The sequence below is a fragment of the Myotis yumanensis genome, unplaced genomic scaffold (assembly GCF_028538775.1).
Source record: "Myotis yumanensis isolate MYYU_CA2020_CCGP unplaced genomic scaffold, mMyoYum1.0.hap1 SCAF_9, whole genome shotgun sequence".
NCBI classification, from domain to species: Eukaryota; Metazoa; Chordata; class Mammalia; order Chiroptera; family Vespertilionidae; genus Myotis; species Myotis yumanensis.
This window is the reverse complement of record NW_027223760.1, coordinates 2,051,567-2,065,537: the sequence shown is the minus strand read 5'-3', so window position 1 is coordinate 2,065,537 and position 13,971 is coordinate 2,051,567. Positions and strand designations below refer to the sequence as shown.

Below are 13,971 nucleotides of genomic sequence, written 5' to 3'. Positions count from 1 at the left end.
AGAACATAAACATGCTGACAAAAGATGGCAGGCAGATGACTGCTGGGACCTCCATGTCACATAGAGATAACTCCCTTAGTTATGAATTTCTTGTATGTCATCATCAGCATGATTGTTCCATGTTTTAATTTTTTTCAGTTTTTGCAGTTTGATAAGTGTCAAACGCTCTCAGTGGTTTTTAATTTTTCTAGTTAATGATATTGGACATCTTTTCCTATGTTTTGTAGGTTTTTAAAGGTAGGAGAAAGCACAGATACTACTTGTTATAATATATTGTTTTACTGATTACTGAACAGGTAAAAAAAAAAAGTTCCCATATTGAGGTGAAAAACTAAGCTTAGAGGTCTAGTGAGAGCCACCTCCTATAGCAAAGTCTCTCTCACACTTAAGAGACCAGTGTTCCCTATATATTTGAAAATAAGTCTTTATTATTAGTAAAGAAAAGGGAAAGTATAGCAAATATAACGTGCAAGTACCCAAGCCCCCAAATCCTGGGTAGATTCCCAGCATGTAATGAGATGATGCATTGACGTATCTCTTCTTCTCTCCAGTGAACTTGAAGATGACTTACTTGGAGAAGATTTGCTGTCTGGCAAAAAGGTAAGAAGTAAAGATCTTTTTGAAACTAAATGGTAGTCATTTAATTATACTTAAAATATAGGAATATGTCTTCTGAAGGGGATGTGTTCCTGGAAAGTTAGGTATAGATTAAAATTTTGTGAATTGAATTTTTAAGTGCACAAAGAACTGACTGTTAATTTACTGTTAGTAAATTCTCTGATAACTATAACTCAAACAGTAGATTCTTTAATAGTTTAGTTCCTATATTGTCCAAGGCACTCTAGCAGGTATTGAGTTTGTGAGAATGGTAACCATAAAACTACCACTTTTCTTGAAGGAACTTCATATTTGGAGTTAATATTTGGCATACTGGATCTGGAATTCACTTTTTGGGAATATTCAGAGATAAGCTTAAAGATAAGCTTATCTTTATACTCAAACATACTCAAATATACAGATATTCTATTTCCTTTCATTCTTATTCCATGTTTTTATACATACTTTACATATAAAATACTGTTTCTTTTAAATTTAGTGTTGTATCATTGGCATTTTCCTATTGTCACTAAATATTTTAAGATACTTTATAATGGCTATGTAATATTTCATTGTTTGTGTATACTAAAGTATACCTAGACATTTCTATGTGCATTGGGGTTGTTTCCAGCTAATTGCTTATGATTTTTTAAAAACAACTTTTTAATAGAAAATTTAAATGCCATACAAATGAAGAGGGAACAGTGTAACAGGACCCTCATGCATTTGTCACCTGCTTTAGCAATTTTAGTTAAAGACAGTCTTGCTTCATCTTTATGCAATGGGAAAAATATCCTCATGTGAGGATAACCAAAAATAACAAAAACAAAAATATTCCTCAGTGCGATAGATGAAAAATGGTATCTAGTTGGTTTACTTTCTATTTATTTGGTTGCTAATGAGATTGAATTTGGTCAGGTATTGGTGAGTTTATTATAGGGCTGTGAGAGGAGCCCAGGCGATGGGTGCACTGGCTGCCTGACCACTGTCTTTTTCACACTTGAGTCTCCACAAATGTACGGAGATGTAACTGACTGGAGAGAGACTCCTAGGCCACTGGTGGCCAGGGAGGTTAATGGCCTCCTTTCATTCAAAACCATGTATTGAGTGTAGCAAAAATGTCAGACTGTGAGGGACAGCTTGAGGACAGGTTTGTCTGTGTCAAGGAGGGAGGTTGTAGAGTCAATTTTAAATATGTACAGGGTAGAAATGAAAGGCTGTAAACGTAAGACAAAGCAGGCTGGTGTGACCCGGTGAGAGCTGTCAGAAATGGGCCGGGCTTGCGATGGCAGCTGACCGCTGGCCTGTGACTCCAGAGCTCCTTTGCTCTCCTTGTGCAGCAGCAGGCGCATGACAGTCCTCTTCGGGTGCACCCAGTGTTCTCCCAAGGTTGCTGTCCCATCAAAGTGCCTGCATTCTCGGCAGTCTCGGAGAGCCATGGGAGAACCACTCCTTTTCTTTCTTACTTGCTCCTCTTCTGTGCAGGAATGTCTGGCGGTTTGTTGAGAGTGGAGGAAGGTTTCGCGCATTCATGGCCACTGTCTCTTCCTTTCTTGGGCTCTTTTTGCCCTGCTTTTCCTCAGACCGTCCTGAGCAGAACCCCCCTGGCTTCTCCGCTTCTGCCTGTGGAGAGAGCTCACTCCAGTTCATTGGGAGGGAGTTGAAAATCAGTTTGGCCTCAAGGATTTAGTCTAGTTCTTCCTTCCAGCTTTATCAATAAAGTGGGTGTTTTGATCATTGTCTCCTCTGTTTGTTACTCATTAGGTTCAGAATTGACACAAAGTTGAATCTGCAGAACTCAAAAGTGAGATATATTACCATCAGGGGTCCATTACAACATATATTCTTTTTTTTGTTTGGTGAATTATTTGTTGGTTCATTGATTTTTGACAAATACTTAAATGTTCAACTAAAATAACTGAAGGAAGCAGCCTCTTATTGAATGGAATTTGGCTTTCATTGGATTAATTTTTAAAGATTTCCTGAAAGTGGTTTATTTAATGAATTGGGCAGCTATACCTAGGTTCACCCATGGCAGGCCTGGCTCACACCTGTTAATGGCGTTCCTGTCACTCAAAACTGGCCCAGTTGGGATGATCGAATATGTGGGCAACGAGGTGAAACTTCATTTTGACTCCATTAAAGCAGTCTGCTTTGTTTCAGCTGCTCCACCTCCCTTCAAGTAAACTAAGTACAGGGTCTGTTTTTATCTTATTCTAATGTCAGCGATTGGGTGGAGTCTCTTGGGACTAATAAGAACGACTAATAAGCTTGATATATTTTTGGCTTACATCAAAAATACTATAATAGAGAATATACAGACAAGTTTGAGAAGCCTATTTTTGTAGAAAGTATACAGACAAGCTTGAAAAATCTATTCTTATAAGCTATAAAATGCTGGGAAAATACTGCTTATTTGTTTGCTGCTTCTTTAAGTAGAAAACCAAGTGTGTTTTTTTTGTCCCTAATATGTGTGTGGGGGCAGGGCTTGGATTGTCTTTTGGAGGGGGAGTGGTAATTTATATATATCATAGAAATAATTTTAATAGACAAGGAAAATGTGAAGTTCCTCCCTGCCCCCTGTCTACGATACTGATATATATTTAACCTGAGAGTATAGAAATGTGACTAGTTGACAAAATCACCAGTTACCTCTACTTGGCATAATGAGTGCACAGGGCCGTCAAGAACAGGAGGACCTGAGTAGTCATATTTATTTTCATGTGCCAACTGTGTTGGACAAACCAAAGTTTTATTTTAATCCCTTATCATTTTAATTTAGTGATCCGGTTATTTAAAATCTGTTTATTTCTAAAATTCCACTTTTTTCCTTTTTCTTTAAAAAGTCTTTAGATTTTATATACTAACAATGTTACATTTAGTAAAATCTTATGGTGTCTTTAAGAAAAATTTTTGTTTGTAGGGTGTCACCACAAGACTTCCCTTTTTTGGTTAGAATTATAGTAAATATGATCATTATGCTTGTTACTTCTATACCTACTTGACTGTGCATCTAAAAACTAGTCTGGGGTAGTAAGCAAGTATGCTGTATGTGGGATTTCTCCATTTTGTCACTGGTTACATGAAACTGTGAAAACTTTCTGAATGGTAAATATTTTAATAACAGGGTTAGAAACAATCCAGTCAACGTGATTTTGCACTTTTTATAACAAGTCTTATTATGGAAATGACATGCATTAAGTAGATTTCTTATTTTAATTAGAATCAGTCGGATTTGTCAGATGAAGAGCTGAACGATGATCTTTTACAGAGTGATAATGAAGACGACGAAAATTTCAGGTACTCTATTAACTCCTTAAAAATTGTCTTTATTTAACTAAGTTGATAAGAACTGTTTGTAATTTATAATTACAATGGAGATAATTTAATGTATTATATTTTTAACATATGATTTTATTCTAAATGGGATATTAATATAACTCTGATGTAAAAGCCATAAATAGGTACATTTTTCTATAAGTAGATCAACTGTTTAAAAGTCAGTGTTGGCCTTGCATTTAATGACCTCTGTGGGTTCTGCTGAGTGCAGGTGATAAGAAAACTCAGCACAGGTGTGTACTGCTGTTTTGAGGAATTGCTTTATCTGATTGGGGCAATGCCCCTGGGCTCGTCGTTTTGTTTGCTGCTGTTTGCTGTTGCTGTTTTTGCTTTCTTCTAAACAGTTTTTACTTGTACCTAGCTGATTACCATTTGGGAATTGCCATTTTGGAAATTCCTTTGGACTGTACTTTATCTCCGGTTGACTATCTGAATGTAATTGTTTTAGTCTGTTTGGGCTGCAGTAGTAAAATACTATAAACTGGGTGGCTTATAAACAACAAATTTATTTCCCACAGTTCTGGAGGCCGGGAAGTCCAAGGCCAGAGTGCTAGCTAGCCCTGTCAGGGTCTGGTGGGGACCCACTTTCTGGTTCACAGATGGTGCCTTCTCTCTGTGTTCTCAGGTGACAAAAGGGGAGAGAGGCTCTTTGGGGTCCCTTTTATAAGGGCACTAATCCCATCATGAAGCTCCAGCCTCGTGACTTAAGCACCTCCCAAAGCCTTCACCTCCACACACCACCATCACAGTGGGGTTGCCTTGAAGCAGACCTTTGGAGTTTTAAACCACATGTCTGTGTGGCGTATATGTTTTGTTAGGATTGGATACTTAATATGTGGGACTTAGATTTATTTGCAAAATCTTGTATTTTAAGTGTATCTTACACTTTATTAGCTTTTGTGACTTAATAGGTAGAATATGAATTTTTTTTGCAGTTTTAAAACTTTAACCCTGGTATGTTGCTCAGAAATTATGAACTAATTTTTTCATGTTTGTGACTAGGATAAATTTTATTTATTTGAACATTAAAATGTAGTTTTATACACATTTTTAATATTTTTATTTTAAAATAGGAGCCTATAATTTGCACCATGGATTTAAAAAAATAGTTTTTATAATTATGATTTTTTGTTTATAGAGTAATACTCCTATTTTTACTTTGAAATCTTAGAAAACATGCCATCCTTTTCATTCTGGTAGTTAGAATGAAATAAAATATTTGCATTCAGATCTCAACTTTTGCCAGTCAAATCAGACCTGTTTTCCCAACTGGTTGATCTGATTCTCGTGGTCAAATAACCTGCAGCTGCTGATAGTCGGGGTGCTGTTCCATCAGAGGGTGCATTGCTGGCTTAGTATGCCACACGGGCTGCTGTCCTGTGAGAGTGTGCGGTGCTGGCTCAGTGCAGAATACGAGCTCTGTTTTCAGTCCTTGTTGGGCTTAGTGTGTATTTATAAGAACTGGAATAACTTTTCTCCAGTCAAGGTTTGTCCTTGTAACAGTTAATTGGTGTATGACTTAGTTTTAAGCTCCACTCTAATTGGCACCTTTCTGTATTTTTGTTCCCTCTAGTTCTCAGGGTGTCACAATTAGTCTGAAAACCACATCTGGCATGGTCACATCATATGAACTGGCTGACAACACTAATGACCAGTCTGGAGAACAGGAATCCGAGTATGAGCAAGGAGAGGATGAACTGGTTTATCACAAGTCCGATGGGTCTGAATTGTATGCTCATGAGTATCCGGAGGAAGGACAGTATGAAGGCCAGGATGCCGAGCTGACAGAAGACCACATGGAGTATGTGGAAGAGCCAGAGGAGGAGCAGCTGTACAATGACGAAGTGTTGGACATCGAGATCAATGAGCCTTTAGATGAATTCACAGTGAGTCCTTCTCCTTTGTGTGCCAAAGATAACCTGGCTGCCAGGGCACAGGTTTCTAGACTGATCTGAAATCTATTTCCCTCCCTTGGGAGGGAGGGAAATTAGACCTTATTATCACTGTCTGCCAGTTTCTTTATCTGAGCTGTGACAAAGTTTGTGTTGACAGCTTGTTTGGCTGGAGGTAATGCTCCTTTGTCATTCTGGAAGGCTGTACAGAATTGTGACCTTGAGGATTGCACCCTAAGGAAGAAAACAGCTTTGTGTGGTGCAGATACACTGTCAATTGTTAGAAGTACTTAATGCAGAGCTTTTATTCTGGCTTTAGACAAGATCTGATAAAGTTCTTCTAAGGTGAAAAGATTATTGACCTGCTAAAGACATCTTTAAGGTGCTAATATTTGAAAGTGATTGATGTTCTGTTCATTCATCCTTTCTGTAACCGAGAACTGTCCAAACAGGAATAAAGAGATGGGAGGTTAGTTTAGGAAATGTCACAGGAATTTGTTATCTGTGATCAGGAAGTGGAGACTGCTGATTTTTATTTCAGAAAGATGATTTTCATAGTAGCTTTCTGTTTTTAAATTGAATATCAACAGAAAAGGTGCTAGTGAAAGGCTGCTCATGGGTCTTTAGTGATTCATCATTAAAGAGATTTGTTTTTAAAACTAGCTCTTACGAGATTATGTGGAAGGATGTGATCATAGCTGCAGTAGGATCTTGGGGTTTTCAGGACATAGGGGTTGCACTGAAATGCATGGTACATGGGGCTACAGGGGGTGGGGGAGCCTGCAGAGTTAGAGGGTGTACACAGCCTCTTGTAGGGGGAGCTCTGCCCTCTCTCCTATGATCTCATTCAGAGGAAGCTTGCATTTGAGAAAAAAGTTCAAAAAGTGCTGGATTTTGGCCAATGAAATACATATCCTATATAATAAAAGGGTAATATGCAAATTGACTGAAGGATGGAACAGCCGGTCGCTATGACACGCACACTAACCACCAGGGGGCAGACGCTCAATGCAGGAGCTGCCCCCTGGTGGTCAGTGCGCTCCCACAGAGGGATCATGGCTCAGCCACAAGCCAGGCTCATGGTTGGCGAGCACAGCGGCCCGCCTCCATGGTAGCGCTAAGGATGTCCCCTCAAGGGCTCCCGGACTGCGAAAGGGCACAGGCAGGGCTGAGGATCCCCCCCACCCCCAATGCACGAATGTTGTGCACCGGACCTCTAGTATGTATATAATTGCAAAAAGATTGTGTGAGAAATCCTCACCTGTCTGAATTCAAGTAACGGACTCAGAGACAGAAGTATGGGAAAAATCAGACTTTTAATAAGTTCTCAAGAGCAGGTGTCTGTCCAGTTGTACAGGCACACCTGGGGCAGCAAACACAGCCTGTTTATTCAGTCCCTCCTCCGGGTCCTCATTGGCTGAGTACTATGGGGTCACCTGTTTCCTCATATGTCGCCTAGGTCTTGCTGTCTCCCATTGGGCCATTTAAAAAAATTGGGCTGAAGCCTTTTCTAGTTGCCTCCACCTCCCTCAGTCTAGTTGAGGCAGGTACCTCGGGGGTTTCCACCATGATGCTGGCCACAGTGCTTTGTTCTTATATCCTCTTCCCTCCTCCCTACATTCTGTTTGCTCTGGGGAAATTCAGCAACCGTTTGCATCAAAAGCCGACCATGCTGGAGATGGGTCACAGAGGCCCATTTCCTACAGCTTGTTTATGTGGAATCTTAGAATATTTAGTTCCAGTCGTGATTATGTTTGAGTATCTCAGTAGCTATTCGATTTGACTCTTAATGCTTTCTGTTCAGTAGGTCTAGTAATGAAAACTGTTTGAAGTTTTGGTAAAGAGAGGCACGGAAAAGGCATCCTGGACACTTGTTCTTTGCTAATCCTGTAGTGGTTTGTATTGGTCATCCTTCCCTGTGTGGACAGGTGCTCTCTGCTCTCCTGCTGTGTTGTAAGCCTGCTTAATGTGGGGCACTACTTAGAATGCTTCTTAAAAGTGAAGTCACAGTCTTTTAAAATTGTGCCTAGTTATTCCCTAGTTGTAGCATTTTATTCTTTCTACTGAATATCAGTAAAATCAGATGATTGGCAAATTGTATCTGGTCCTCTCCCTTGTAAATTCAGCAGTTCAACCAGTCTGTACTGATGTTCAAGCACTGGGGCCACAAATATTGCTAAAAGACATGAAGCATGAAGCATGGCCCTTGCCTTCTGTGCACTTAAATTTATTGGAACAAACTTCAGTTTGTGTGTAAGAACAGTTTCAGGATGATAATTTATGAAAAGGGCAGCAGAGTTTTGTTTGCCAGTGAGGATCCAGTACTGCAGACTGTACTTGAATGTCTATTGGCTGGACTTTTGATTAGCGTCATTTGGCCATGTTTGTTCTCTCTGACTTTGGGAATGGTGTCAGTTGGTTCCTGACGGTCTCATCTGCCTTGGAGGTTTTGGAAGTTTGTTTAATTTGGGACAGTGGATTTTCCTCTCTCTGTACTGTACAGAAGGTTGTTCAGTCTCCATGGTGTGTTCACTCTTTGATGCCTGCCTGTAACTGTCCAGTGTTCATTTTATTGGGGGCGGGGGTCAGGGACACTGGGAAGTCCAATTCCCCCGGGTAGGATCAGATCTTCTAGTCTCTTGCTGGCAATACTTGCGGGAGCCTTTCTTCCCCTCTCAGCTGGCTGCTTCCTACTGGGTGCCCTCAAGAGCCTCCTGCCTGCTGACATGCCCCTTACATTTCATATAGACCTGAATCATCTCTTATTCAGGGACCAGCTGGTGGAGAACCTGAATCTAGCCTGTGGTTCTCATTGCAGCTCCTGTGTTGAACTGAATTGCTCTTCTTTGGTCTTCTGTTGCTGTAAGGTTTGAACCTGGTGTGACCCCAGCCCCTTACTGCTGCTGGGCTCTTCATGGGAGCAGGTGGTCACTTTCTGTTTAGGTTACTGCCCTTAGTGCTAATTTTATTAAAGCGATTTCTTGGAGTTTGGGCACTTGGAGTTTGTCGCAGAGCCCCTGTCACTGACCACAGCAGTTGGGTTCCATGCTGTGCTCTGTTCTCATTGGCACAGGGGAAGGTCATCTTCTTTTGCGTTTAGTGTTTTCTCCTCCGGCAGGTAACTGCCGTAGTAGAATGTGCTAAAACAATTAAGCATGAGTCAACAAGATGAAACATGCTGAAAACCCCCTAAAAGCTTTATGCGAAAAACTTTTCTCTTTTAATGGCTGTTAGGATGAAGAATTCTTGCAGGCTTATGAAGGGATATCTTTGGAGGAACATTAATGATTAGATCCAGTCATAGAGTAAATGAACTCGTAATATGTGTGAATTAATAAGAGCATATCTCAGACATACTTAGTAAGGCTGATGATCATTTTGGGAAAAGTTGGACCTCTCCTTGCACTTTAATTATACATATATGGATCTCAGATTGAATAAAGATTTCAGTGTACGAAAACTAAATAAGCATGCATAAGTACACATGCACGTACACACATCAAACTGTACATGCATTAAAAGAAAACATTTTAATGATGTGTTAGCTTTAGGTTTACCAGTAAATCTGAAAACTCACTGAATATTAGAAGTTTACTTTCCACTAGTGTAGAAAGTTCCAGCGGTCATTTTAGACCTGGTGTTGTCCTTACTGGGTAATCAGTGTGCAGGCTTCATGCCAATTTGATGGTACAGCTCCTGGGCTGCTGCTTTCCCAGGGCCACGTCCGGCAGCAGGCTGTGCAGGGGACTAAAGGGACTGTGCGGAATTTGCCCACGACACTTCATCACCATCTCGTAAGTTGTGCCTTAGTCACAGGACTGTCCCTCACAGCAGGGAGACTGGTGGATGTAGCACAAGCATGTCAGACTTGCGGCCTGCATGCAGCCCAGCCAATATAACGGTGTGTAAGAAATGTTTTAATAAAAATTTTGTGACTTAATTTTTATAATATCCTATTACACATAATCCTATATAATAAAAGCCTAATATGCTAAGTGTCTGGTCGACTGGTTGGCTGTTCAACCAATCAAAACGTAATATGCTAATGATATTCGAAGTCAGCTCAACCGCTCGCTATGACGTGCACTGACCACCAGGGGGCAGAAAGTCGACCGGTTGACCAGTCGCTATGACGTGCACTGACCACCAGGGGGCAGATGCTCCAACCGGTAGGTTAGCTTGCTACTGGGGTCCGGCAGATTGGGACTGAGCAAGATGAGCCAGACATGCCCTGGAGCCCTCCTGTGGTCCCTCCCCGGCTGGCCAACCTTCCGCGTCCCTCCCTGTCCCTGATCGTGCACCGGTGGGGTCCCTTGACCTGGCCTTTGCTCTCTTGCAATCCAGGACCCCTTGGGGGATGTCAGAGAGCTGGTTTTGGCCCAATCCCGCAAGGCAGGCCGAGGGACCCCAGTGGTACACGAATTCGTGCACCGGGCCTCTAGTTATTAATAACAAACTACAGTGTTTGCTAATGGCTGATTAACCGTGTTGCATTCATTTCCCTTCCGCGCCTTATGCGCAGGCACACTATTTCTCTCCACTAATACTAGCAGCGAATATTTTAGCAGCCAATTGTCACGTCATTAGTCCTGTACTGACTTGCTTGGTGTGCGCAACAGGAAATATTTCGCTAATGGAGGACAAGAAAAATAGGTTTATTTGCGTTACGCTTATTAATTTGTGCAGTTATTCAGTGTCTGGTAAGTTAATGTTCAAGAAAATATTAATTTTTATTAAAATGTTCTATTTTTTTATGTTAACGATTACTCATGTCTCTATTGAAATAAACCTATGTTTCTATGAAAATTGAAGCTTTTGTTTTTTCGTGGCCCACATAAACTTAAACCTTGTTTATTTGGCCTGTGTTAGCTTTTGAGTTTGACATGCTTGATGTAGTGTTTTATTAGTTGTCAGTGTGTCCAGCTTAGCCTGGGACTTTTATTCTTAAGGACGTGACAGAGTGTGAATGGAAGTGAGCACTAGCTTGTCTCTGCTCCTCTTGGTATTAGGCCATGAAGGAAAAGAGTCATCTGGTCATATAAAGATACCCTAAAACAAGGTTAGACAAGTGACAAGAATGGGGAAATATTTACATGTGAGCCTAAGGATTAATATACTTAGTGTATAAAGTTAGTATATTCAGTATATAGTAGGTTCAATATATACAGATGAGCCCCTAAAGCAGTGATGGCGAACCTTTTAAGCTCGGCGTGTCAGCATTTTGAAAAACCCTAACTTAACTCTGGTGCCGTGTCACATATAGAAATTTATGATATTTGCAACCATAGTAAAACAAAGATTTATATTTTTGATATTTATTTTATATGTTTAAGTGCCATTTAACAAAGAAAAATCAACCAAAAAAATGAGTTCACGTATCACCTCTGACACGCGTGTCATAGGTTCGCCATCACTGCCCTAAAGGAAGGGTAAGTAATGTGAGAAAGTAATCAAAAAATAAGGAAAGTAATAAAAAAATCAGAAAGTATATAAAACGTATATAAAAAGTAAAATAAAAATTAAAACAAAAATTTGAATTTTAACCTATTTTAATGTTGGCAAAAACAAAAATTATTGGTCAGGTATAGTCTCATTCAGTTGAGGAACCATTGTGGAAATAGTGACTGCCAGGAGGCGATTTTCCTTGGGTCTGTCATGTCTGCGTGGTTTGTGAGCAAAGAGTTGACTTATCTTTGTTCTTGGGTATCTTTTCAAGGATCTATGATACATAAACAGCCTTGAAAGACAGTACCATCCTCCTGAGCAAGGGGCAGGCTTGCTTTCTGCTCACAGACTCATATCCCTCAACTCAGGGTCCCCTGTGTGCAGGATCACCCAGATCTCCTCTTCACATGGTCCGGAGGGAATTTGGGCTCAGGAAGCTGGCCCAGAATGCCACTGCTCTTGTTAAAAGTAATAAATTGTCCTAGTCTCTGACCAGCAGTCTTGTGTCTTCTCACAGCACCTACAAGACAGTGGCAGGCTGCCTCACTGGCCTGCAAGAGGGTAAAAGTCTCAGACCTTTCACTGTTCTTGACAGTATCAAACGCCTTAGAGTCCGGGGTTTCATCCACTTTGACGAAGTCATTCAAAAGAGTTCATCTAGGATGTGTTTAAAGATCACACCAGGTACTTGTTTGCAGCCTTGAGAATAAATGGAACCATGTAGATTTTTCGAGAGGGTCAGGTCAATGGTGGCCTTACCTTAGAAGAACTGTAGGACATCTCTCTGTTGGACATGGAAGGAGGCTTGTGACGTGTCAGATGAGAACAAGATAACAGAATTCTCCCCTTAAGTTCCCCCATTAACTGCGTATGACTCAAAAACCATCTATGTGGATAAAGACAAAAATGGTTCTAGATAGGGGATATTATGCTTTGTACACCAAATTTTTTTTAAATGTTTTTGCTATGAGAATAACTTTTATCAACTTGGAAATACAGGGTGGTTAAAACCTTGAGCCTTTAATTTGGAAGGCACAGAACTATACTGCATTTGTTTCACTCCTGGGATTTCTAGTTGCTGTAACTCTTATATAAAACACTCGAGTCATTGTCATTATGAATCTGTTTATAGAGCAGAAAGTAAAACCCAATCTGTATGAAATAGCTTGTCTTTTTATATCACCTGTTTACGAGAGTCACGCATATATTTACTTTCTTAGCCTTTTGTCCTTGATTGTTGGTTTACCTTGTTTATGTTGCTCGTTTTTTGTGTTGATTGACAATCCCTTGTACTAATACTTTTTGCTCTCAGGACTGGTACCAGCCCTTGGAAGCAGGGTTTGCTGGCTTGTTTTCTTAGAGTGGAATTACCGACTGTCAGGCAGAAAGACCATTATTGAGCACTTGGGCTTGGTCCTATTCACGTGCTCAGGAGGTGTTGGTGTCCTGTGTCGTTTCAGCGTCTTTCGGAGGGCTTTGCTTTTGGAAGACTGTCATTCTATCTTTTTTAGAAGTCTAAGTTATAAAGTCCTCAGGGAGGATCAACGGCTTTAATTTGCCACTTATAGGTGTCTTCCTAGTTTTTGATCCCTTTTCTTAAGTGCCTGCAGGGTGTTGATGAACCAGCAGTACTTGGCTTGTGTTGCCTGGCAGTGTGCAAGGCTCTGGGTTGCTTCAGACAGTAGAGAGCGTCCTGCCTTTCAGATGACTTGATCTCAGGAGTTGTGTTTAAGTACATATTAGAATCTGAATTATGGAACTCAAAAGTAATTTCATTTTAAAAGCCTATTTTAGGTTGCTCCTTTTACTTAATGAGTGTTCTTGATTGGGTAGTACAAAGAAATCACTATACTGAAAACAAATTAGAAAGATGTAATTATGAAGATGATCAGCTTTTTAAATTATACAGCCACATCGGTGCCAGTCTTAAAAAATGGTTTAAAAGGTTGCTATTTTAGTTTTGGCACATATAAAGGAAGAGATGAGAGAAGCTTTAAAAAAAGCTTTGCACTGTTTAAATATTTACTTTTTCAGTTGTGATAACATTTACATTCAGTGATGGGCACAGAACTTGTTCATTTATCCTGATAATAGATACTTGGGTTGTTTCCATTTCCTTTTGCGGCTGTATCTTTTCTTTTCACTTGGTATTAACTAGGAGAGGAATTACTGGGACAGGGTAGGATTATGCTTAATTCTACACAGAATCACCAATTGGTTTTCCAAAGTGGTTGTATCATTCTGTACTCCCACCAGTCCTGTATGAGATCTCAATTGTTCTCCATCATTTGCTATTGTTAATCTTGTCCATTTAGTATTTCTAGTGGGTGTGTTATCATGATCTGAGTTTGTAGTGCTCTGATAACTAATGATGTTTTGTACCTTTCCATGTGCTGGACTTATATATCTTCTTTGCATCCATTTTTAGTCTCTTTTTAAAAAGTAGGTTGTCTTTAAAATTTTTGTCTATATATGCTATACATAGTTTATATAGTCTACACAAAAATATGTATTGTCTATACATGTATATTATCTATAGATTTTCTGTGTAGATTGTAGTATCTCTATATACTGTCTATATTCTAGATAGATGGATATGTATATATTCTAGATATAAGTCCATTGGCAGATATATCTTTTTTTAAAATTAATAAATCTTTATTGTTCAGATTATTACAGATGTTCCTCTTTTTCCCCC

The 13,971-nt window shown here is 39.9% G+C and overlaps 1 protein-coding gene across 2 annotated transcripts in view; it reads left to right on the top strand.

Moving 5' to 3' along the window:
• Positions 1–13,971, top strand: part of RBM33 (RNA binding motif protein 33) — a 114,612-nt gene that overhangs the window by 23,533 nt on the left and 77,108 nt on the right. For both annotated transcript variants that reach the window (XM_070423585.1, XM_070423584.1), the window contains exons 3-5: positions 552–600; positions 3,821–3,897; positions 5,510–5,822. In XM_070423585.1, the coding sequence (XP_070279686.1) occupies positions 552–600; positions 3,821–3,897; positions 5,510–5,822 (439 nt within the window). The remainder of the gene's footprint in view (positions 1–551; positions 601–3,820; positions 3,898–5,509; positions 5,823–13,971) is intronic.